We start from the raw sequence: 25914 nt of genomic DNA, 5'->3' as shown, positions 1-25914 counted from the left end.
GGGTTAACTTTATTGGTGATCAAGGGGTTAAATGTGTGCCTCATGCTTACTGACGTGTGTGGGGGGAGGGGGTTGTGTGACACAGATCGCAGGTTCAGCTATGCTGAATCCTGTGATCTGTCCCTGTCTGTCACAGAGAAGATCTGCCTGCTTTGTTTACACAAGTGGGCAGATTTCCTCACTCAATCCCCGACGATCGGGGAAGAGCGGCGGTGATCACCGCCTCTCCTCCCCTGGCCCGACTCCCGCTGTGACTGAATACAGCAGGAGCGAGCCTCCGGCGGCACGCGCACGCCGCCGAGAATGGGGAGAGTCTGGTGACATAGGTCTACGTCGCCAGACGATAACGAGCCACTTTTGGGTGGAACTCCGCTTTAAGGACCAGGCCTTTATCTGACCAGCTAAAAATCTGTATGTGCTAGAAAATTACTTTTTTGGTTGATTTACCCCTCCAGGGCCTTGAGATGATATTCCTGCAGACTTTTCAGTATACAGCGATGGCGCCACCGCGTCGCCCACCCAGGGCGCTGACGTCATCGCTGACCATGAATCCCGGAAGTGCGGATGTTTATGTGCCGGCCGGTGTTCGGTGAAAAAATCCTACCCGTGAAAATTCCCTACCATCGTCCCTTCCGGTTAGGGTACGTCATTCGTCAGCTGAGCCGCTTCCCAGTGCTCATGCTCACAGCTGCGGAGGGTAAGGAATTTTCACGGGGTAGTGTTTATTAACGTTACACTGCGTCATTCATCAGCTGTTGCCGCGCGTCCCACTGCGCATTCCCAGCCCCTAAATGAAATTATTTCAGCTCCAACCCGTGAGACTTTCCTGATCTCGGCTCCAGGAAAATGTTTTAAATTTTCATAGACCCCGGCGCTTTAACATTTTCCTGGAGCCGAGATCATTTGGGAAGTCGCACCTGCTGATGAATGACGCGCGCCCGCAGGGAAGTCTCAGGGTTGGAGCCGAGATGATTTAATTTAGGGGCTGGGCATGCGCAGTGGGACGCGTGGCAACAGCTGATGAATGACGCTGTGTGACGTTAAAAAAAACGCTACCCCATGAAAATTCCCTACCCTCCGCAGCTGTGAGCATGCGCACTGGGAAGCGGCTCAGCTGTTGAATGACGTACCCTCACCGGAAGTGACGAGGGTAGGAAATTTTTACGGGGTAGGGTTTTTTAACGTTACACCGGCAAGATATTTAATGCGGTTTTGATCTTCTTTAATGTGAGTAAATAAATGTTACTTGGATTTTACACAATGTGGAGCATCCTTTTTGTCTTTGGGCTTGTTTAGGGTTGTCAAACTGGTGGCCCTCCAGGTGTTGCATGCCTCTGGCTATGGAAGTCATACTTGTAACTGCAAAGCCTTAATGGGACTTGTAGTCCCGTAACAGCTTGAGGGCCACCAGTTTGACACCTGTGCGCGGCGGGGCGGGCGGCTAGATTCCTGACTTTACTGTATAGCGAAAAATTTGCAGGAATATCATCTCAAGGACCTGGCGGGGTAATCAGCCAAAAAGTGCTACTGGCCTCCTGTGGTAAGAGATCCATAATGGCAGGTGTGTAATGACTCTTATTTAACATGACTTTTGAATGTGATTGCTTCATTCTGAACACCACTACATCCCATTGCTTCATTCTGAACACCACTACATCCCATTGCTTCATTCTGAATACCACTACATCCCATTGCTTCATTCTGAATACCACTACATCCCATTGCTTCATTCTGAATACCACTACATCCCATTGCTTCATTCTGAACACCACTACATCCCATTGCTTCATTCTGAACACCACTACATCCCATTGCTTCATTCTGAACACCACTACATCCCATTGCTTCATTCTGAACACCACTACATCCCATTGCTTCATTCTGAATACCACTACAACCCATTGCTTCATTCTGAATACCACTACATCCCATTGCTTCATTCTGAACACCACTACATCCCATTGCTTCATTCTGAACACCACTACATCCCATTGCTTCATTCTGAACACCACTACATCCCATTGCTTCATTCTGAACACCACTACATCCCATTGCTTCATTCTGAACACCACTACATCCCATTGCTTCATTCTGAACACCGCTACATCCCATTGCTTCATTCTGAACACCACTACATCCCATTGCTTCATTCTGAACACCACTACATCCCTAGTTATAAGAGGGTGTGCACACTTATGCAACCACAATATTTAATTTTTTTATTTTTACTCCCCCCCCCCCCCCCCTTAAAAGATGTCAGTTTGTTTTTTAATTGAGTTGTACAGTCTATAGGTCACATGTGGGCGTAGCGGATCACGGGCAGAATCACTGCGATTCTGCCCGCGATCCGGAATCCTTGCAAATCGCGGGACGCCTGTGCGATGCCCGTGATTTGCAATGGCACCCCAAACGCTGTGCGATTTTGCCGCGATTTCCGCCTGCCGAATCACGGTAACATCGCGCAAAAAGAATCGCAGGACGCTTGACGCACCAAAGAAGCTCCTGTACCTTTCTGGGCGTCATGCGGCCCGCAATTCTGTTTGCGCGATGTTACCATGATTCGGCAGGCGGAAATCGCGGCAACATCGCACAGCGTTTGGGGTGCCATTGCAAATCACGGGCATCGCACAGGCGACCCGCGAATTGCAATGATTCCGGATTGCGGGCAGAATCACCGCTACGCCCACATGTGAACGTAGCCTTAAAGGTGGAAAAAGTTCTGAAATTATTTATCTTTGTCTCATTTTTTTTTACATCACAGAAACCTGACATTTTAACAGGGGTGTGTAGACTTTTTATATCCACTGTAGCAGTAATTATACAATTACTGGAATAAAATCTTACTTTTTAAACACGATCGGCTTTACTGTGTGTAAAAAAAAAAAAGAGAAAAAAAAAGGGGGAGGGGGGTTTAATTGCCAGCAAAAGTTTTATTTTAACTTGGTTATTTATGAAGCGGAGGCAGCTGCCGGCGCCCCTGCTGGGTTTGGCACGCAGTCTTGTCGCGGTGACGCATACAGATGGCAGAGCAGACTGTGTTGTAGTTTTCCTCATTTCACAGTTTCTCTTGGTGTGCGCAGATTGTGACGTGCTCCTTGCACAGACCGGCTCGCACCATATATTCCTCACTACCGTTGTACATCTTGTAGGTTCTGCACGCTTCCGATCTAGCCTAATCCTGAGCTTATTGTCTCCATCTGTATCTTTTCTCAAGTTCTGTTATAGAAGATGGAAATACCTGTGACACATAGGGGATGATTTACTAAAACTGGGGCACTCAGAATCTGGTGCAGCTGTGCGCAGTAACCAATCGGCTTCTAACTTCTACTTATTCAATAAGGGTCCTTTCACATGGGTGGTGGTGTGCCTGACGGAGTCGTTCTGCTCAGTGGGGGATCGATCTGCTGATCCCCCGCTGAACAGGCGGATGACAGCTCCGTCTCCGCTCTGTGTGCAGAGACGGAGCTGTCAGATCCCCGCTGTCCTCTACGGGGAGATCGGATGAGAACGGATCGCCTGTCCGTTCTCATCCGATCCGATCCTCCAGACGGATGGAAAATAGGGTTTCCATCCGTCCGGATTTCACGAACAGGATCGGAATCGGATAGCAGCGGGTGTCAGGGGACATGTCTCCGCTGACACCCGCTGCCCCATAGGGATGCATGGAGCATCCGATCAGATCCACCAGAAAAACCGACAGGCGGATCGGATCGCCCGCGTGAAAGGGGCCTTAAGCTTTGACAATAAGCCACCGTTCACATTGGCGCGATTTGACAGGTGAAATTGCATGACCAATCACAGCGTATGGCCGGCAATGGCACCGTCCCAATCAGTGCGACACCGACTTTGCGGCACCGCACCGATTTCCAAAAGTAGTTCCTGCACTACTTTTGGCAACTTCAAGGGCGACTTCAATAGACATCTGTGCATGAACCAGCCCAGATGTCTTTCAAGTCGCCCCCGAAAGTCGGACTGAAATGCGGCTTTGAGTTCGGATGAAGTTCGATTTCAATGTGAACGAGGGCTAAGACTTGGAAGCTGATTGGTTACTATGAACCAGATTCTGTGTGCATCGGTTTTAGTAAATCTCCCGCATGGAGTGTAATAGGAAACAGAGCTCCCCTCCTTCTAGAACATGGGCAGAATGATTGGAGTATTCAATACGGCCCCATCTAGGGGTGAGGTGGTACTTTTTAGGACCATACTGCAATTCTAGGAATGTGGCTAGCAGTATTTAAAGCTGAAGTTTGATTGGCTTATATTTTGCTTTCCCTGGTCCTCCACCCTTCATCAACATGCTAAAGTAAGGTACATTTTCATATCTCCCAGATTTCTGAGATGGGAACGAGGGATTCCTATTAGCAAAAGCATGTAGGCATAGGACACACCCCCTGCCACGCCCCCTTTAAAGGAGAATTATAAAAAAAAAAGATTAGATAAACCCCCAAGTGTTTCCTTTATATTGGCTTTTGAAAGGTAGCAATTTAGAAATTGGATGAATGGTTTAGCACCAGAGATGTATAGTAACTAAGTAGAACTACTTCACTACTGTACTTAAGTACCGAAAGGCGGTATCTGTACTTTCCTGGAGTAGAATTTTTTTCTCCTACTTCCACTTTTACTTCACTACATTTTTTCGATGATTTCAATACTTCTACTCCGATATTTTTTTTTTGTGCTGCATAGTTACTCGTTACTATTATAAAAATTACCACTGCCAGAACAGTAGATGGCAGGTTTCATGAAGCTCAAAACATGTGTATTATCAGCGCATACGGAAATAAATGCTACTGTATGTATAAATAAAAGCTGCATTTGAAATAATAAAAAACAATATGATGTTCAAACTTTTGACTTCTTTCTTTAATAACTACATAACACAGTACTGGTACTTTTACTTTCAGTACTTGAGTAGCAAAATTTTTTAAAAAAACTACTTGCAATACTTAAGTACAAAAAATGTTGAATACTTTAGTACTTCTACTCAAGTCACTTTTTGATCGAGCACTTGTACTTTTACTCAAGTATGGGTTTCGAGTACTTTATAGAACTCTGTTTAGCACTGGGAGACAAGATAATACTTGTGGAGGGAGAGGCACCACTAAGAGCCAGTCAGGTGTCGTGCAGTACAAGCAGCATGCTGATAGGAGGAGAGAGCAAAGTGATGGGATAAGCCTACCAGGCGGGGGAGGGGACCTGTAAGTAAAAGTGAAACTGTAGCAGAGAAAAATCAGGGTTCTCCTCTGTACAAGGCTGTGCATACATACAGACCGAGCTTCCAAAAGGGGAAAATTTATTTTTTGTTATTGAACAGATGTAACAAATGCATTCAATGGTCTCCAAGGATAATTCTAGGGAGAGATTTTCTAAAACTGGTGCAGCTGTGCATAGCAACCAATCCACTTCCAGGTTTTATTGTCAAATCCTAATTGAGCAAGCTGAAGTTAGAATTTGATTGCTTACTATGCACAGCTGCACCAGATTCTCTGTGCTTCAGTTTTAGTAAATCCCCCCCCCCATTGAGTTTATTGTTGGGTTTCAGATATACTTTAGTTTTCATGGATAATGAAAGATGGACATCTGGTTGGTTACTATTGGCGTTGATAGATTGGCCCTGGAGGGCCCTTTTTATTTCCTCATATGGGCTCCAGTTAGGAATATGTTGGGGAAAACTGATGCCGAATGGAGGGGGGGGTAGGGGTGGGGTGGGGGGTATAGGAATATAAGTGACAGGCATAGATTTATCTGACATTTATCCACCGGCTCAAAGTGTTAAATGGAAAGATGAATGTAATGAAGCTGAACGCAGGCTAATTACTGGGATGCCATGGTTTTCTATTAGCGAGGATCAGAATGCAGACTCAGCATGTTGTGCCTGTACTTCGCCATACAGGCCGCAAATTAAGCTTGGCGTTTCATGAGCCAGGACCCCCCCCCCCATCCACCGAAGATATGGACAGTGTGTCTGTGCTCCGTAGCATCGTACATGCTGAATTACTCTGCGCACGTCAATCACAGAGCCGATTGCATTATACAGAAATTTAATTAATAGAGTCATGCAAAGGCGTTTGGTGCACACAGAGTGGATGTATATCCTTTGTGACTATTGAGGAATAGATTTCAATGAAAGTTTTTGTGGGTGGAATGCAGCTTTAACTATCATCATGTGTGAAAGGAACAGTCCCTATGCCAACTGACGTCACACTATAGAGCAGGGGTCTCCAAATTGTAGCCCACGGACCCGATGCGGCCCCTTGCTTACCTTTATCCAGCCCTTGGGGAGCGCTTTTCCTTCCACTGACCTCAACAATGGGGTATTGTTATTCCCACTGACACCAACAATGGGGCACTATTCATGTCACTGACACCAATGATAGGTTACCATTCCTACCAATGATGGGTTACCATTCCTGCCAATGACACCAATGATGGGGTTCCATTCCTGCCAATGACACCAATGATGGGATACCATTCTTCCTATTGACACCAATGATGGGGCACTATTCCTCCCACTGGCATCAATGGTGGGGCACTATATCTCCCACTGGCATCAATGGTGGGGCACTATATCTCCCACTGGCATCAATGGTGGGGCACTATATCTGACACTGGCACCAATGGCGGGGCACTATATCTGCCACTGGCATCAATGGTGGGGCACTATATCTGCCACTGGCACCAATGGTGGGGCACTATATCTGACACTGGCACCAATGGCGGGGCACTATATCTGACACTGGCACCAATGGTGGGGCACTATTCCTCCCACTGACATCAATTGTGGGGCACTATATCTGCCACTAGCACCAATGGCGGGGCACTATATCTGCCACTGGCACCAATGGTGGGACACTATATCTGCCACTGGCACCAATGGTGGGGCACTTTATCTCCCACTGGCACCAATAGTACAGAACTCCTCCAGGTTGCCATATTGTATTGCATTTTCAGAAAATTACAGAGCTGCAAATTAAAAAGGAAAGTTACTTTTTAATAACATTCAATTACAGATTCACTCTGTACATGGATACAGACAAACAGTAAGTTATTTCTTCAGAATAACAAAAGGTAGAATTCTGAAACCATAGTTAATATCCATACAATGTACAAAGATCACCCATGAGGGCTTGCTTTACTTTTTTGTTTTCACTGCAAACCATATCAACATAGTTTTTTTTGTAATTTTTGTAGCACTGTCCCTGTAGGGCAAGGATCCTCAAACTACGGCCCTCCAGCTGTTGTCCCATGAGGCATTGTAAAACTCTGACATTCACAGACATGACTAGGCATGATGGGAATTGTAGTTCCTGAACAACTGGAGGGCCATAGTTTGAAGACCCCTGCTGTAGGGCTTGCTGTATGATGACTTGTTGGGCCTCCTCTGATTACCTGCGGATAGTCACTTAGGGTACAGTTCACACATTCATCCTTATTCTCAATGGCTCGTTGCTCCATAAACATTCCAGGGGTGTTGGTTTTTAGTGTTTATTTGGAACTTGAATGGGAGAAGGGAATAGTGGGATACTCCAACTGGAACAATGTTCATTGGATAAGGACAACTCTCACTTGGCCTCACCAGGTTGCTTGTGGAAGCAGCTGCACTGCTTAAACCACACTGCCACATATATGGAAAGGGTTAAGTCTCCTTGCTCTTTCTCTCCAGCAATAGACTTGGTAAACTACATTATCTTCAGGATACTCTCTAGCATCCCCTTTACTGACACCTATCCACTGACTCTTCTAGCTGCAGGGGTGGCCCCCCTCAGGTCAGGCCCCTTGACACAGATCTGTACTCGCTGTATTGCAAAATTAGATCCTCCAGTGTCTCCCTTCCAGTCAACTTCACAGGACCTCCAGGTTAAGTTCTTCTCTAGCTCTCTTTAGGCCCTTAGGTCGACTACCTGAGGCCGTGTGGCACCTCTACAGAGGAGGCGGCGGCCACCCCCTCCCTCCGGGACTCCGCTATCCAGACGAAAGACCCCAAGCACATGTGCTCATGGCATTTATACCGTATCCCAGCGTGCACCGAGGCACTTTCCTCGGCCAAATCACCAGGGGTGTATCAAACACCTGTGCACTCATTTGTCAGGTTTCCTCCCACTGTCCAATATGCCTCTCTATTGGACCAGTGCGAAACACTCTTCAGACAGAATGAATTGCACCTGAGCACAATGAGCAGACCTCACTAGCAGATCCTGCTCTCTGGTGGGCAGAGAACAATATAGATTTACCGCCAGCCCTTCTGGTAAGCAGAAAGGATTCAAAACTATACTCTCCTTTGCAAGCACCTACCTAGGAGGGTGCTACATCTTTTTTTACAGTTCCTTGCGCTGGCATGTATTAATAAAAGATGCGTATCCAAAGTCATTGGACCATAAATACTTTTTTATAATTCTTTTTTTTAATTTAATTTTAAAGACTACCCCAATCAGCCTTTATGTTTATAGTTGGTTGACAGGCCTGTGTACCACGTTGGCCAAGTGTGGAGTCAAGATCTGCATTTTTTTGGGACAGAATAAGTAAAAGAAATGCTTTTGATAGCTGACTTCTCATAGGAAGCCTTCCAGACACAAGGCCTGTTCTTCAGACTCATTACTAGGAGGTGTCCAGAACTATTACCGGCTTTCCCTGACTGTATTCCCAGCCCGCCAGGTAATGCTGGAGAAGGAATGCAGTCCTGACCTTTAACCTTTTCTATGACCCCCCCCATCCCCCCTCCATCCTCCTGCTGATGGAGCCCAACCCTGGAGGCCTTCAAAGTAGGAAAGCTTGGAGCTGAGCACATTGATTTATTACCTCCAGCTTAGTGTTTATAAGAAGGATAATGGAGCGTCACCTCTGCATTGGCCTGCTCCTACTACAAATCTGCTGACTGCTTTAGTAATGCAATCGATAGCACCAGGCAGTTGGCGTTGCCAAAACGTTACAGTAAAATCCCACGCTGGCGTTAATCACAGCCCATGGGGTTCTCCGGGGGCTTCAAAAGGAAAACAAGGAAATAAGTGTTGCATAAATGTTATAGTCCTATAATTTTTTTCCGCCTATTTATATAAATATGAAAAAGAGATCAGTTTAATGTAAAAAAAAAATATATATATATATATATATATATATATATATATATATATATATATATATATATATATATATATATATATATATATATATATATATATATATATATATATTTATTTATTTTTTTTATTTATAATAAAGAAACAGAGGAGATATCCCAGTTACAACATTTACAATGTCTAATCTATTATGTTCGAGATGCCATCATGTAGTTATTACAACCATATGAAAATATATATAAATTATTAGCATTGAAAAATAAAAAGGGTCTCAATCTTGACTTGAACCAGTCTATGCCAACTATCCAGATTCTCCAATGCCTCTATAGTTTTTTATTTTTTTAAGATCTCTAGCAAAAAGAAAAAGAAAGAGAGAGCGAGAGAAAGAAGAAGAATGAAAAGTAAGAAAGAAAAAAAAAGAGAAAAAAAAAAAAATAAATATATATATATATACTTATTGGTGGATATTTTAGGCATCAAGTGAATATGTTGTCCATGAAGTTGATGTGGTAAAAAGCAGAAAAAAATGGGCATCAGTTTGTTGTGTATGGGGCTGTGGAGCCCATGGTGACCCGTGTCCACAGCCAAAAGCTTCTTCAGTGGTCACGTGAACATCAGAACTGGACTATGAACAGAGGGGTAACTAGAACCTTCAGGGCCCCGGTGCAAGAAACCATGAAGGGCCCCCCAGACCCCTGGCTGGGGCCCTTCCCTTCAAGCCTGGGGATCTTCCCACTGATCCTGGGGCCCTTTACTCTCATTAAAGGGGAGTTGCACAGGCCCCCTGGAGCATGGGGCCCGGTTGCAATTGCAACCCCTGCAACCCCTGTAGTTACGCCCCTGACTATGAAGCAACTGAAGAAGGTGGATGGCCAGATGCGTGTGTGTCACTTACCTGGGGAAGAGATGGCACCAGGATGCAGTAATGGAAGGCAAGTCGGCAGAGGCAGTGTGATGCTTTGGGCAATGTTCTGCTGGGAAAACCTTGGGTCCTGCCATTCATGTGGATGTTACTTTGATGTCCATGCCTCAATGGGTCAGGGCTGTTTTAGGAAAAGGAGGCCATACTCAATATTAGGTGGGTGGTCATGGCTGATCGGTGTGTGTATATATATATATATATATATATATATATATATGTGTGTGTATATATATGTGTATATATTTTTTTACCATGCCTTGTTCCACACTGTATCTCTGCATTGATGTAACCATCTTGGTAGAGGAGCAGGGGTTTGCTTCCTCGTATCAGTGCTTCTCACTGGTGATGGTGATCTAATGACTGGTAGGGCACTATTCATAAGGCCTCAGGAGAGGGGAGGGGGAGTAGAGATCCACTGCATGGATGAAGCAGAAGCAGGGGGATCCTTGCACTGCATGTCCTCAGGTACAGCTTTCTCTCCAGGAAGGAGAACCGCGAGCAGTAGAGTAGTGAAATCCCCAAATCTCACTCCAAACCTGGTGAGACTAGCAGTCAGAAGCAGCAGTGCCTTAGATGATCTCACACAGCAGATATTGAGCTACACAAACCCTGTTTAATAAAAAAAACAAAAAAAAAAAACTTGCCCATCTTGTGGGTGGGTGGGGAGCCAAATCTTTATTGTAAAGAGCTTTAGGTGTCGCTACTACTATCCAACACTTCTAGCTGTGCTGGATACTCTGTGCCTCTGGACACTGTAGTTCTTTCCGCCACTTTTTTAAGGTCTTGAGAAGGTTACTTCAATGCACGAGTGCCAAGGCCACAGGAATTTCACTTCTATTTTTCTGAAGAATTCAAGGCAAAAGGCAACTCTTGGAGCACTGCTTAAGTACACTTAACCACTTCTGGACTGGAAGGATTTGCCCCCTTAACGACCAGGCCATTTTTTGCTATTCGGCACTGCGTTACTTTAACAAACAATTGCGCGGTCGTCTATGATCATTCCAGAGAGAAGAACGGTCAGCTGTGTTTACAACAGCTGACCGTCCTCTCTCAGCAGGGAGCGATCGCGGGTGACAGGCGGCAATTGGAGCCGCCGGCCCCATGCATCGGAGTCCCCTAGCTGCAGGCGCGCGACCAACGTAGAGCTACGTCGGTTCGCGCAGGAGGGTCTGCCTGCCGCAGGGCGGTCCGGAAGTAGTTAAAACCCCTAGAAGTTCTATAAAATCTATATTCTATCTTTAACTCTGTTCCCTTCTTCTATCAGCATACCCTTGTTAACACATAGGCACTGCAGCACAACTGATTTGCCTCCGGTGCTGCTTCTCTCTCACCCAATCTGAGCTATGCTGTACAGCCTATGGCATTGGCATTGAAAGGAGAAGCGGTAGACTAATGAGCTCACCTCTGTCATTTTACTCTCTCCTCCTATCAGCATGCCCTTTGTTGACTTTGCAGCACAGCTGACTTGCCTCTTATGCCTCGTACACACGCAGCGATTATCGTCCAACCGATCGGCCGACTTTTGTCCGGTGTTGTTGTGTTGGTTGAAATGTGCTCTAGACTGCACACACATTTTCTTGGCCAACAAAAATCTACTTCAGAAGTGATGTCATGTGCTGGTTTACTTTCCGTGTGTTTTTTCATCTCTTGCTCATCAGATTTTTGTCTGCCGAAATCTGTACTGACTGACGGAAAATCGGCCGTTGTGGTGACGGCCAACAAAAATTTTATAGCATGCACACCAGATTCTATTCGGCCGAAAAGTCGGAGTCGGTTGTCGAAAGCATCATACTAACAAGCCGAAAATCGGCCGATCGGACATTGGCCGAAAAATAACGGCCAACTATTGATGCGTGTGTACGAGGCTTAAGGCTGCTGCTCCCAGTATGAGCTCTGCTTTATAAAGATGGCAAGAGGCCGATACTAAAACAAAGTCTGGTAGTACATGCACTGCTTTCTGCAAAAAGAAAAAAAATACATGTAATGATTAATTTGTGTCTTTTATATCTGCCATGTGCAGCTTTCATTTTCCTGATTACTATGGATCCCTTTACTGTGTCTCTGTTGTGTTTGTACGTTATCTACAAAGCTGGGAAGGAAAATAGGTGATGTATTACACAGGCCCCCAAGACAGATATGGCTGATATAATTCTTCATGATAGGAAAGATCAGTAATAAAAGTCTATTTCCCTGGGGTGAGCCCAGGCCAGGATCATGTAGCTGGAAATCCCGGGCCCTTTCTTGTTGTAGAGATTTACTGTGATGTCTACAAGCCGACCCTGGACTATGATAAACAGCACAGAGAACATACAAGTCATCAGAGTCCCAGCAGAAAACCACAACAGATAGACCAACCTTACTGAGTAAATGGTGCTTTATAACAAGCCTCTTGAAAGAGACATCATGGGGAACAGACACAGAGCTGTGAGAATGGAGTATACAGTATATATCATTACAAATGGATAGAGAGGCCATTGAACTGCCAGTATGGGGAAAGGAGGAAAGTCCCCATCATACTCTGCGTAATTCTGTATGGGAAACCATAATGGCTTTGGCTCCATTTTATTTATTGTTTTTCTAGTACTTTGTGTTAACAAATTTTTTTAACTCGATGCATATATATTTTTTATGGTTATCTGTGAAACAAAATAAACATAATAGCGAAAAGAAAACCAATATACATTCAATAGTTCTTGGTTATTTTGAATAGTATACAGTCTTTTCTTGTATATGAATTATTATATACTATATACAGTGTGTGTGTGTGTGTATGTGTATGTGTGTATATATATATATATATAATATATACACAGTGCCTTGCGAAAGTATTCGGCCCCCTTGAACTTTGCGACCTTTGGCCACATTTCAGGCTTCAGACATAAAGATATAAAACTGTAATTCTTTGTGAAGAATCAACAACAAGTGGGACACAATCCTGAAGTGGAACGAAATTGGCCTTGGAGGACTGGAGCGAAACCATACATCGCTTCCTCCCAACGGCCCTAAAGGACCCATTTTTTTTCATGATGAAAAAAATTACTTTTTTTTTTTTTATGCTTTTTAGTGTAGATGTGAGATCTGAGGTCTTTTTGACCCCAGATCTCACATTAAAGAGGACCTGTCCTGCTTATTTCTATTACAAGGAATGTTTACATTCCTTATAATAGTAATAAAAGTGATCAAATTTTTTTTTTTTTTTCCTCTTTACCACTAGCCACTGTGCTGCTACTGCGGCACAGTGGCTCGTTATCGACTAGCGACGTAGACCTACGTCGCTAGACTCCTCCCCCTGTAGGCGGCACGCTACCACTGTTTTCATTCACAGCGGGAGTCGGGCCAGGGGAGGAGCGGCGGCGATCGACGCTGCTCTGCCCCGATCGTCGGGGAATCCAGTTTGGAGATCCGCCCGCCTGTGTAAACAGAGCGGGCGGATCTCTTAAGTGACAGGGAGTGACAGATCGGAGTGTTCAGCATAGTTGAACATCCGATCTGTCCCTGGCTCACTCAGTCACCTCCCCCCCCACATGTTAGTAAGCACCAGGCATACATTAACCCCTCCCTCTCCAATAAAATTAACCCCTTCCCTGCCAGTGTCATTTTTACAGTAACAGTGCATATATATATATATATAGCACTGATTACTGCAGTAATGTCACTGGTACCCCCAAAAGTGTCAAATGTCAGTCAAGGGTCCGAACTGTCCGCCCCAATGTCGCAGTCCCGCAAAAAAAATCGCAGTTTGCCGCCATTACTCGTTAAAAAAAAAAACACCAAAAATGACAGAAATCTTTCCCTTAGTTAGTAAACGCAATAACTTTTGCGCAAACCAATCAAAATACGCTTATTGCGATTTTTTTTTTTTACCAAACATAGGTAGCAGAAAACAAATTGGCCAAAAATTTAAAAAAAAATTTGGTTTTTACATCTTTTTTGGGGGGAATTTCATATAAAAAATTTTTAAAAATATTGTTATTTTTTCAAAATAAACGCTCTTTTTTTGTTTATAGCGCAAAAAGTAAAAATCGCACAGGTGATCAAACACCACCAAAAGAAAGCTCTATTTGTGGGAAAAAAAGGACGTAAATTTCGTTTGGGTACGGCGTCGCACGACCGCGCAATTGTCAGTTAAAGTCGCACAGCGCCGAATCGCAAAAAAGTGGCCCAAACCTAAGACAGCAAAATGCTCTAGTGGTAAAGTGGTTAAAGGGACAATGTAAAAAAAAAAATTAAAGGTAACCTAAATAGAAAAACATTTAAAACGCCCCGTCCGTCTGATCTCGCATGCAGAAGCGAACGCCCATATATGTAAACGGTGTTCAAACCACACCTGTGAGGTATCGCTGCGATCATTAGAGCGAGAGCAATAATTATAGCCTTAGACCTCCTCTGTACTTCTAAATTGGTAACCTGTAGAAATTAAAGCGCCGACTATGGAGATTTTTAAGTACCAATTTTTGAAGCCATTCCACGAGCACGTGAAATTATAAAGCATGACATGTTGGGTATTTATTTACTCAGCATAACATTATCTTTCACATAATAGAAAAAAATTGAGCTAACTTTACTGTTTTCATTTATTTTTTAAATGCAGGGAAATGTATTTTCTCCCAAAAAATTGCGTTTGAAAAACTAATGCTCAAATACCGTGTGGCAAAATATATTGCAACGACCACCATTTTATTCTCCAGAGTCTTTGCTAAAAAAATTATATAATATAATGTTTGGGGTTTCAGAGCCCTTTCTAGCAAAAAATACTGATTTTAATTTGTAAACAACAAGTGTCAGAAATGGGCCTGGTCCTTAAGGCTGCATTCACATGTCAGCATATTGATCGCGGGCAGAATCACCGCGATTCCGCCTGCGATCCGGAAATCATTGCAAATCGCGGGACACATGTGCGTTGCTTGTGATTTGCAACAGCACCCCAAACGATGTGCGATGTTGCCGCGATTTCCGCCTCCCGAATCGCGGTAACATCGCGCAACAAAAATCGGGGGACGCATTACGCTCCAAAGAAGCTCTTGTCCTTTTTTGGGCGTAATGCGTCCTGCGATTTTTTTTTTTTTGCGCGATGTTACCGCGATTCGGCAGGCGGAAATCGCGGCAACATCGCACAGCGTTTGGGGTGCTATTGCAAATCACGGCCAACGTACATGCGTTCCGCGATTTGCAATGATTTCCGGATCGCGGGCGGGATCGCGGTGATTCTGCCCGCGATCAATACGCTGACATGTGAATGCAGCCTAAGTGGTTAACAAAGAAAACCCCCTTCCCATTTTATGCTGGCAGCAGCGGCACCACATGGAAGAGAAATGTCACAAGGCCTGAGAAAGAAATAGTTTCTTTACACAAGAAAGGTGAAGGCTACAAGATTAGCAAAGCTTTACTTATCAGTCAGAATACTGTAACAAAAGTGATACAAAAATGTAACAAAGATGAAACTGTAACCATCTCCCAGAGATGTCCAGGCTGTCCACGGAAGTTATCACCTCTCCAGGAGCGTCTTCTGATGAGAAGGGTTGAAGAAAATCACCATGCAGGTTCACTTCATTTAGCCAAAAAAGTAGAAAGCTAAACTGGGGTGATTTGTTTCCTGTGACACAATACGGGGTACATTGCAGAAGAATGGCATGCATGGGTGCCATCCACGAAGGAAGCCTCTCCTAAATCCCATTAAAAAAAACCTTGCCTTAAATTTGCCAGGGCCCATGCTGAAAAATATGGCTACTGGGACTCTGTACTGTGGAGTGATGAGACCAAGATAAATGCTTTTGGAACTGGTGGCTTCAAAACTGTATGGCGTCGCAAAGGTGAGGAGTACAAAGAAAAATGCACGGTGCCTACAGTGAAACATGGTGGTGGCAGTGTCCTTCTGTTGGGCTGCATGAGTGCTGCTGGCGTCGGGGAGCTGCATATCATTGATGGTATCATGAATTCATAGATGTACTGCTCTATACTGAAAGAGAAGATGCTACCATCACTCCGTGCCCTTGGTCGTCCTGCACTTTTCCAACATGACCATGATCTAAAACACACATCTAAGGCCACTGTTGCATTTCTGAAGAAGAACCGGTGAAAGTGATTCAGTGGCCAAGTATGTCTCCTGATCTGAATCCAATCGAACACCTATGGGGAAAATCTGAAGAGACAAGCATCACTCTCTTTCCAACATCCAGGCTCTAAAAGAGGTCATTCTTGAAGAATGGAAAAAGATAAATGTTGCAATATGTCGTAAACTTGTCCACGCCTAGAAGACTTGGTGCTGTCCTTACAAATTATGGAGGTCATGCAAAATGCTAGATGTAGTTTTTGTTGTGGGGTGTATTCATTTTTTTCTTTTTTTTTTTTTCTTTAACAAGGGTTTAGCTGATGGTCCAGTCAATATACCCCCCCCCCCCCAATATATTATCAAAAAACAGTCCCTGGGCTTATTCACAACACAATGTAGCACATGTCATAACCCAACACATCTAATGAACCTATGGCAGAACCCAAAGAGCACCAGTCACCACTAAAGCTATGGCGGACCCCAAAGAGCGCCAGTCACCACTAAAGCTATGGCGGACCCCAAAGAGCGCCAGTCACCACTAAAGCTATGGCAGACCCCAAAGAGCGCCAGTCACCACTAAAGCTATGGCGGACCCCAAAGAGCGCCAGTCACCACTAAAGCTATGGCAGACCCCAAAGAGCGCCAGTCACCACTAAAGCTATGGCGGACCCCAAAGAGCGCCAGTCACCACGAAAGCTATGGCAGACCCCAAAGAGCGCCAGTCACCACTAAAGCTATGGTGGACCCCAAAGAGCGCCAGTCACCACTAAAGCTATGGCAGACCCCAAAGAGCGCCAGTCAACAATAAAGCTATGGCGGACCCCAAAGAGGTCAGCTCCATAGACATTCCCTAGAAACCCCCCCACGTTCATGGTACATGTAAGGTTTGTCCCCACAGCATGAACCAGCTGACAGTGACCACAAACACCTGTGCTGGGATGAATATGGGGGTCACTCTGCCCCTGCCAGATATAAGACACACATCACCTGATGCGCCCTTGCCCAGTGACAGGGGGAAGTGTATTCATTTTTACACTAATTTGAGTAACACTGAAAATTTAGTAATCTAAATTGTATTACTACCTTACTTTAATGTAATGAGCTCAACTTTAATGTAATGAGCTCAACAAATGTTCTATAAAACTCAGTTTTGTCAAAATTTTGGAAATAATTCTTGTGTTTATTGAGATATTGATAAAAATATTTTCATACATGCTAAGCCCTGTATTAAAATGAAACCTGTAAAATACTGTATGTCTGGGATTTCATTAAAATTGACAACATTTTTAGGGCATTTGAAAGAAATTAGGTGACTCAACGATGGCAAGAAGGAATGTTCTATTGAACGATCTTTCTCATTTTCTATACAAACGTTCAAGTAAAAATCCAACCGTGTATTTCCAGCTTAAGTCTGCGGTCAACTATATTGCCAGCAAAATTTGTTTTATTGTATCTTCTTCCTGTGTTACCACCTCCATCATCCCCCATTGTAATCTGACACGGGGAAAGTTGCGTTACTTCACTGATCTGGCTGATAAAATATAGATTGACTTGCCCGTCTCCAGCGATGTAACATCTGAGACCTATGCGGGCGGATCTGAGAGGTTTTCCTGGAAGAAGCTTCGATACCTCCTCTAAACACTTGATTTTCGAATATTCTGCCCATGTTCTGGAAGTACAGAGCTCGGCTCCTTTTCGCTGCATTTTTTTAACATATCTTGTATGTGTACAGAATATTGAGTTACAGCGCTAATCTTTCAGGATCTTTGATTGCTAAAGTAGAACCATGTTCAAGTATCACTAGAACAGGTCAGTAAAATGATGCAATGCTTTGCTGGTCTTGCTGTGCTTACCCACTTGACCTTCAGAAGATTAAAACCGCATTCACACTAGTCCGACTTGGACCGCGACTTGTCAGCCTGACAAGTCGCGGTCCGTCACGCTCCCATTGTGTGGTACAGGAGCCATTCTCATAGGAGCGTCACAAGTCGCTCCGACTTAGAAAAAGGGTCCTGTACTACTTCGGGGCGACCTGGAGGCGACTTGCATAGACATTCATTGTATGAAGTCCGCGCAAGTCGCGCTGCACGCGACTTCACAGGTCGCCCCCTAAGTCGGAGCGACCTAGTGTGAACTGGCACTGAGGCTCCGTTCACATATTAGCATCCCAGATCGTGGGCAGAATCACTTTGATTCCGCCCGCGTTTCCGAATCACGGCAAATCGTGGGACGTAAATTCTCGTCACTTCCAATGGCATTCCAAATGTGGCATGATTTAGCCGCGATTGTGGGACGCCTGTTGCCCAAAAGAAGTTCTTGTATCGATCCGGTTATGATCCAGGATGCCAATATGTGAACCGAGCCTTAAGGCTGGCACACATGATTAGAAAATCGGAAGTAAAATTTTGTACGCTGAACGATCAGCCGATTATCCAATCCTTAGTATAGTGCTTTCAACAGCCGATCCTGACTTTTCGGATGACAAAACCTGAAGGTGCAGGTTTCTTTTTTATTTTTTTATTGTATTTTTATCGTAAGTGAACACAACATCCGATTTTCATTTAATTAGTACAGTTTTCTTTCAAAGTAAATCGTAAGTGCAAGACTAGGCATGCGCAGAAACGAAAATATATTACAAAACAAATCAACACATTAAAGTTGTATTCTGTCGTACGAAAATTTTTGTATGTTGAGTAACCTCTTCATTTTCCATATGAGACATGCAACAAAAAATTTACTATTATTCCTTCGATGTCCTTATTGTGTGTACCAGACTTTTTGACCAGGCCATTTTTTGCGATATGACGCTGGGTTATTTTATCTGACAATTGCACGGTCATGCAGTGCTGTACCCAAAAATACAATTGTCATTTTTTTCCCCACAAATAAAGCTTTCTTTAGTGGTATTTGATCACCACTGCTTTTTTTTATTTTTTGTGCTTTACACACAAAAAGACTGACAATTTTGAAAAAAACCTAACAATTTTTTACTCAAAAACACAGCAATAAAAAAATTTAAAAATGTCTTCATAAATTTAGGTCAATATTTATTGTGCTACATATTTTTGGTAAAAAAAAATACCAATAAGTGTATATTGATTGGTTTGCTCAAATATTAATGTTTAAAAACTATGGGATATATACTGGAATTTTTTTTTTTTTCATACTTCTAATGGTGGCGATCAGAGACTTGTATCGGGACGGCGATATTGCAGCGGACATTTTGACACTGACACTTTGTGGGAACCAGTAACACTAATACAGTGATAAGTACTAAAAATATGTCGCTGTACTAGTGACATTGACTGGAAAGGGGTTAACATCAGGGGCAATCAAAGGGTTAACTGTTTGCCTAGCCTAGCCAGTGTTTTTGTATGTACTATGTTGTGGCTTTAGTAAGGGATGTGCTGGATTTTTTCCCTGCAGGGAATCAAAATCCATCACTTCCCCGCTGACAGGACTCTCTGTTCTGTCTCCTTGCCGATCAGCGAGTGCCGGGGGACATCACTGGCTGGCACCTGCTGATCAGCTTGTGCTGTGTCCAGCCAAAGCACAGCCGGGTCACTGGCCACGTGCATCCCCTACCTGGAAGTGCCAGTTTACGCACTAGGTGCATGATCTGGCACAGAAGAGCCGCTCTTTTGCTGTACATGTAAATGATACGGGCGGCAAGCTGGTAAAGTGTATGTAAAGGCAATTTTTCTTTTTTGCTCTGGACAGGGTAAGGGAAGGTTAGAACAAAAACACCTCCCTTTTTAAGTGCCAGATGAGACAGAGAGACCATGGATGGGACTTTGTTTGTGCCAACGAGAAATCACAGAAAAATAAAATAATTTTAAAGATAAAAATAGTATAAAACATCATTAAAATTAATAAATTCATGTATACAGTTCATCTCAGAATTTTAAAGTAGTTATAGAAGCTATAACAGCTCTGGGAAGGCTGTCCACTAGGTTTAGAAGTGTGTCTATGGGAATGTTTGACCTGGCTTGCAGTCTCCGCTCTAATTCATCCCAAAGGTGTCCTATTGGGTTGAGGTCAAGACTCTGTCCAGTCAAGTTCCTCCACCCCAAACTCGCTTATCCATGTCTTTATACTTTATGGACCTTGCTTTGTGTACTGGTGTGCAGTCATGTTGGAACAGGAAGGGGCCATCCCCAAACTGTTCCCACAAAGTTGGGAGGAAGAAATTGTCCAAAATTTCTAGGCATGCTGATGCTTTAAGATTTCCCTTCACTGGAACTAAGGGGCCAAGCCCAACCCCTGAAAAACAACCCCACACCATAATCTCCCCTCCACCAAATGATTTGGACCAGTGCACAAAGCAAGGTCCATAAAGACATGGATGAGGGAGTTTGGGGTGGAGGAACCTGACAGACCTCAACCAGCAAAAACATCTTTGGGATGACTTAAAACAGAGACTGCGAGCCAGGCCTTCCCGCCTACATCAGTGCCTGACCTCACAAATGCGCTTTTAGAAGAATGGTTAAACATTCCCATAGACACACTCCTAAACCTTGTAGACAGCCTTCCCAGAAGAGTTGAAGCTGTTCTAGCTGCAAAGGATGAGCCAACTCAATATTGGACCCTATGGACTAAGACTGGGATGCCATTAAAGTTCATGTGCATGTAAAGGCAGGCATCCCAATACTTTTGACAATATATTGTGTATTAAATAACAGTGGCCATCAACTCTATGGGGTCATCAACAGGGCTCAATCCAAAAGGCTCCCAACTATACTGCCATATCCCCATATCCTATATCGATACTCTAAGGATCCTGCCATGAAGGTTCTTGTTCAGGCACTTCCGGTTAAAAAAGGTGACAATTTTCCCAGTTGCATAGGCTGGTCCATTGTTGTCATTGCAAACAAAAAACACAAAAAAAAAAAGGGCGCATCGACCTAGCGCATTATCCTCAATAATGGTTTTTATTGTTGTAACATAGAAAAAATGGCTACTCACAAACGCAGATGAAATCAATCATATCGGACTCAGAAACTTGAGTGTCAAAAGTAGTCCATACGAAAGTCCATTGTCCTATTAGGATGACGGCTGACGCGTTTCGAGGCCTACGCCTCTTCCTCAGAGCCACTGTATCGTGTTCTACTCACAGGTTTATATATATGGTCCATTGTTGTCATTATCAGAGCAATGATGTGTAGCGAATATAAATGAGTCAATGTAGACCAGAAACAGCTGGAGAAGAACAGTAGAACTTGTTTCCAAAAATATTTTTTAAGGGGGGGGGGGGAAAGCTGCAGTGTTTTAATGCATATTTGCTTTTCTGAAACGAAATGTCATCCAGTTGGTGTGTAGATCCCATTGATTTTGGAATGCATGGTCCAGGGTTTGGACGGAAACTTTAATATTTAATTTTTCTCTCTACAGATTCATCTTCCACTTACATCCGACAGCTGGAGACCAAAGTGAAACTCTTGGAGGATGACAACAAACTCCTGTCGCAGGTGAGACGTCTCCCTCTTCCTCCTCTTTTTTCGTACTTGTTACTAAGTTGCAACTCTGCGGCAGGCGCGTTAATGCGTTCTTAATCACTGGGGCGCCGTTATACGGATTACTTTAATTAAACCAGGGAAAATTGATTTTTCTCTTTGTGTCTGATCTAATTTCTTCTTCTTAGCAAAGATAATTTCTTGATAACGGGCCTTGTAATCGCTGGAATAATTGCATGTAATTGGCAATTTTTTCCGGAGATCTTGGCAGAGAATGTCAAAAGGACTTGTGGTGTGTAGTTAGATGTTCTATGGTGTCAACCACTATTGTAATTTTTTTTTTTTCTAATTAATTTTATTAATATTTGCAGTTCCACCTATTGTGTGACACTTAACCCTTGGAATCTATATGTGGATAGGGCTTCCAAATTATTTCCTTTCAAAATATGAGCAAACTTCAGAGTTAGGCTGACAGCTACCCTTACCCTTACCCTTAAGCCAGCTGTCCATGGATTAAAATGTGTCTGGTTCAGCAGGGATCAGCTGAATTTCAATCCATGCATGGGCAGGAGTATTGTACCGAAGTTGACCCACCAATCGATTTGGGTACAACCAGCATTTCGGATTTTTCTACATGCGATTACTGCCAGTGTCTAAGGCTGCTAGCGGTAATCATGTTCTGCTGGCTGGGAAGGCTCCCCGCGCCCCCTGCTGGCAGAATACAATAGTGCCACAGGAGGTATTCAGTCAGTCAGTGTTGATGGGGATATCGAGTGATTTTCTTTTCTTCCACCCATGGTGAAAGGAAAGAAAATCAGTTCTATTGCTAGCCTTATTCTCCTTTGTGGTATATCATTTGCTGCAAGGATAGGTGGACTTTAAAGTGCAACTATAGTGAAAGGCAATCCCCCTCAATTCTGATTGGCCCGGGTTGCATGTGATTTAAGAGGCTTTAGATTGTAAACTGTGATCTGCACATACACAACTGACTGATGTGTATGTACAGTGCTGCAAAAATTGTTGGCGCTATAAAAAAATAAATATTGCATTGCACAATGGGAATCATCCCGACATGTGTGGCATTCATGCTGCTGCACAGATGTTTGCTATGTGGTGGCATGCATAGCCATGCAAGAGTTTTGCGATATTATGCAAATGTGTTGCATAATATGATGCAGCTCTGAAATGCTGTTAAACTGCACATAGTGTAAATGGGCCCTTAGTGGGCCAGTGGGAGTGGAAAATGTCTTGGCATCAATGGGAATAAACAATGCATTAACTTGGTGGTCAATTGAAGTAAAAAAATGACTTGTTGCCTTTGGTCAGTAGGAGGAGGAATAGTGCCCCATCATCTGTATCAATGGGAGGAATAGTGCCCCATCATTGGTATCAGTGGGAAGAAAAGGGCCCCATCTTTGGTATCAGTGGGAAGAAAAGGGCCCCATCTTTGGTATCAGTGGGAAGAAAAGGGCCCCATCTTTGGTATCAGTGGGATTAATAGTGCCCTATCATTGGTATCAGTGGGATTAATAGTGCCCTATGATTGGTATCAGTGTGAGGAATATTGCCCCATCATTGGTGTCAGTGGGAGGAATAGTGTCCTATCATTGGTATCAGTTGGAGGTAGAGAGCCTTATCATTGGTATCAGTGGTAAGAAAGGTGCCCCATCATTGGTATCAGTGGGAGGAATAGTGCCCCATCATTGGTGTCAGTGGGAAGAATAGTGCCCATCATTGGTGTCAGTGGGAAGAATAGTGCCCCATCATATGCAAGACCATTATTCTTGATCTTTAAGCTTACAGACGGGCATGGTGCCAGCTGATTGGAAAAAAGCCAACGTGGTACCAATATTTAAAAAGGGGCCGAGATATATCCCGGGTAACTATAGGCCGGTCAGCCTAACATCAGTAGTCTCTAAGATTTTGGAGGGGATGTTAAGGGACCACATACAAGACTTTAGTAATGAAAATTATATTATTAGTAGTAATCAGCATGGATTCATGAAAAATCGTTCTTGCCAAACCAATCTATTAACCTTCTATGATGAAGTGAGCTGCCACCTAGATAAAGGAAAGCCTGTGGATGTGGTGTACCTGGACTTTGCAAAGGCCTTTGACACCGTTCCCCACAAACGCTTACTGTTCAAACTAAGGAAGGTAGGTATGGACCATAGGGTGAGTACCTGGATAGAGAACTGGCTCCAGGGGAGAGTACAGAGGGTGGTGATTAATGGGGAGTACTCAGATTGGGCGGGGGTGGAAAGCAGGGTCCCCCAGGGTTCTGTACTGGGGCCAATCCTGTTTAATTTATTCATAAATGATCTAGAGGAGGGGATATTGAGTAAAATCTCAGTATTTGCGGATGATACTAAACAAAGCATGCCAATATCTTCTGGGCAGGATGTGGAAACCTTACAAGCGGACCTGAACAAGATTATGGGGTGGGCAACTACATGGCAGATGAGGTTTAATGTTGAAAAATGTAAAGTAATGCACCTGGGTGCCAGAAACCAGAAAGCAAGCTACTCACTAGGGGGGGAACCTCTAGGTGAGTCTAGGATGGAAAAGGACCTGGGGGTACTGGTAGACAACAGGCTTGGCAATGGCATGCAATGCCAAGCCACTGCAAGCAAAGCCAACAGAATACTGGCATGTATAAAAAAGGGGATTCACTCCAGAAATAAAGAGATTATTCTCCCACTCTACAAGACTCTGGTCCGGCCACATTTGGAGTATGCTGTCCAGTTCTGGGCACCGGTCCTCAGGAAGGATGTGCTGGAACTGGAGAAAGTCCAGAGAAGGGCAACAAAAATAATTAGGGGAATGGAGGGCATCAGCTATGAGGAAAGACTACAAGCACTGAACTTATTCTCTCTGGAGAAGATACGATTGAGGGGGGATATGATATCAATGTACAAATACTGTACTGGCAACCCTAGCATATGGAAAAACCTATTCAGAGAAAGGGAATACAATAAGACGCGTGGCCACTCACTAAAACTAGAGCAAAGGCGGTTTAACCTTAAAATACGCAGGTGGTTCTTCACTGTAAGAGCGGTAAGGATGTGGAATTCTCTTCGACAAGCAGTCGTATCAGCAGGGAGCATTGATAGTTTCAAAAAACTATTTGATGGGCACCTTAAGGACCACAACACACAGGGGTATACAATGTACGGTTAATGCCCCATACACACGTGCAGATTATCTGAAGACTTTTGTCTGCAGACTTACCAAAACCATATAATATGAGGTCAAACCTAAACACTTTCAATTTGTATGCAATCCGGCAGGCCCTTGCACTACATAGAAAAGGTAAGTCTGCAGACAAAAGTCTGCAGATAATCTGCACGTGTGTACGGGGCATAACAGCAAACACACACACACACATCATAGGTTGAACTGGATGGACTGGTGTCTTTTTTCAACCTCACTAACTATGTAACTATATATGTGTCAGTGGGAAGAATAGTGCCCCATCATTGGTGTCAGTGGGAAGAATAGTGCCCCATTATTGGTGTCGATTGGAGGAATAGTGCCCCATCATTGGAGTCAGTGGGAAGAATAGTGCCCCATTATTGGTGTAGATTGGAGGAATAGTGCCCCATCATTGGATTCAGTACCAGTGGGAGGAATTATGCCCCAATGTTGGTATCAGTGGAAAATGATTCATATCAGTAGTGCCCCAGGGGGTGGATAAGGACAAGGACAAGGGGCTGCAGTTTGGATACCACTGCAAAAGAGAAGGTGCTTGGTCTACTGGTGGGGGGGTCAGAAAGACATTCTGAATGCCTCTATTCTCTAAAGCTCACTCAAGCATGGGCTGCAATAGTGGGGTCACCCAGTGGCTTTATTCTGTGGCTTGCCAATCACAATAATAATGGCTTCAAATAGGGGAAATATCTTGGCAGACTTGGTAGTTAAGGTCTAGGTATTTTTCCTGTTTTGCATTGAGATCCCTGACCTAGGCCTGCTTGTGACAGTATTGACAGAACAATTAGATAAATGATGAGGTTTAGTAATAATTCAGATTGTGATGTGGTTCATTAGGATGGGCAGTGTGAAGCACTGATGTGGTTCCATTACATTTCAAACCATTATTCCAAGGCTGCCATCGGGAATGTATCTACGGATATTTATGGTGTGTTTATAGGTCTAGGCTTGAATTGCCCATACATATATTAGCAGAGGTCTTGTCTGCTTCCAGGAGCTGGCCAGAGATAGGATGCTGCCCTTCCCGTTCTGAGCGGGGAATAAGTCATTAAATTATAAATGACTCTCCAAATCTTTCCTAATGTTTTTCATTAGCTGTGCTTTGCCGAGATTTGTGACGCCACTGTAATACGGTCATTGATCAATACTCCATTCATCTGTGTGTCTGAGGGTGGGAGGGTGGGACAGGAACACTAAACAACACAA

General features: G+C 43.9%; 1 protein-coding gene across 1 annotated transcript in view; it reads left to right on the top strand.

The window, feature by feature from the left end:
- The window catches only part of CCDC85C (coiled-coil domain containing 85C), a 181871-nt gene that overhangs the window by 131783 nt on the left and 24174 nt on the right, over positions 1-25914 (top strand). Inside the window, exon 2 of the mRNA XM_082242829.1 lies at positions 21437-21513. Coding sequence (XP_082098955.1) covers positions 21437-21513 — 77 coding nt within the window. The remainder of the gene's footprint in view (positions 1-21436; positions 21514-25914) is intronic.

Source organism: Pelophylax lessonae (genome assembly GCF_965119305.1).
Source record: "Pelophylax lessonae genome assembly, chromosome: 13".
NCBI classification, from domain to species: domain Eukaryota; kingdom Metazoa; phylum Chordata; class Amphibia; order Anura; family Ranidae; genus Pelophylax; species Pelophylax lessonae.
The sequence above is the reverse complement of the archived record's forward strand: the minus strand, read 5'-3'. Positions and strand labels throughout refer to the sequence as shown.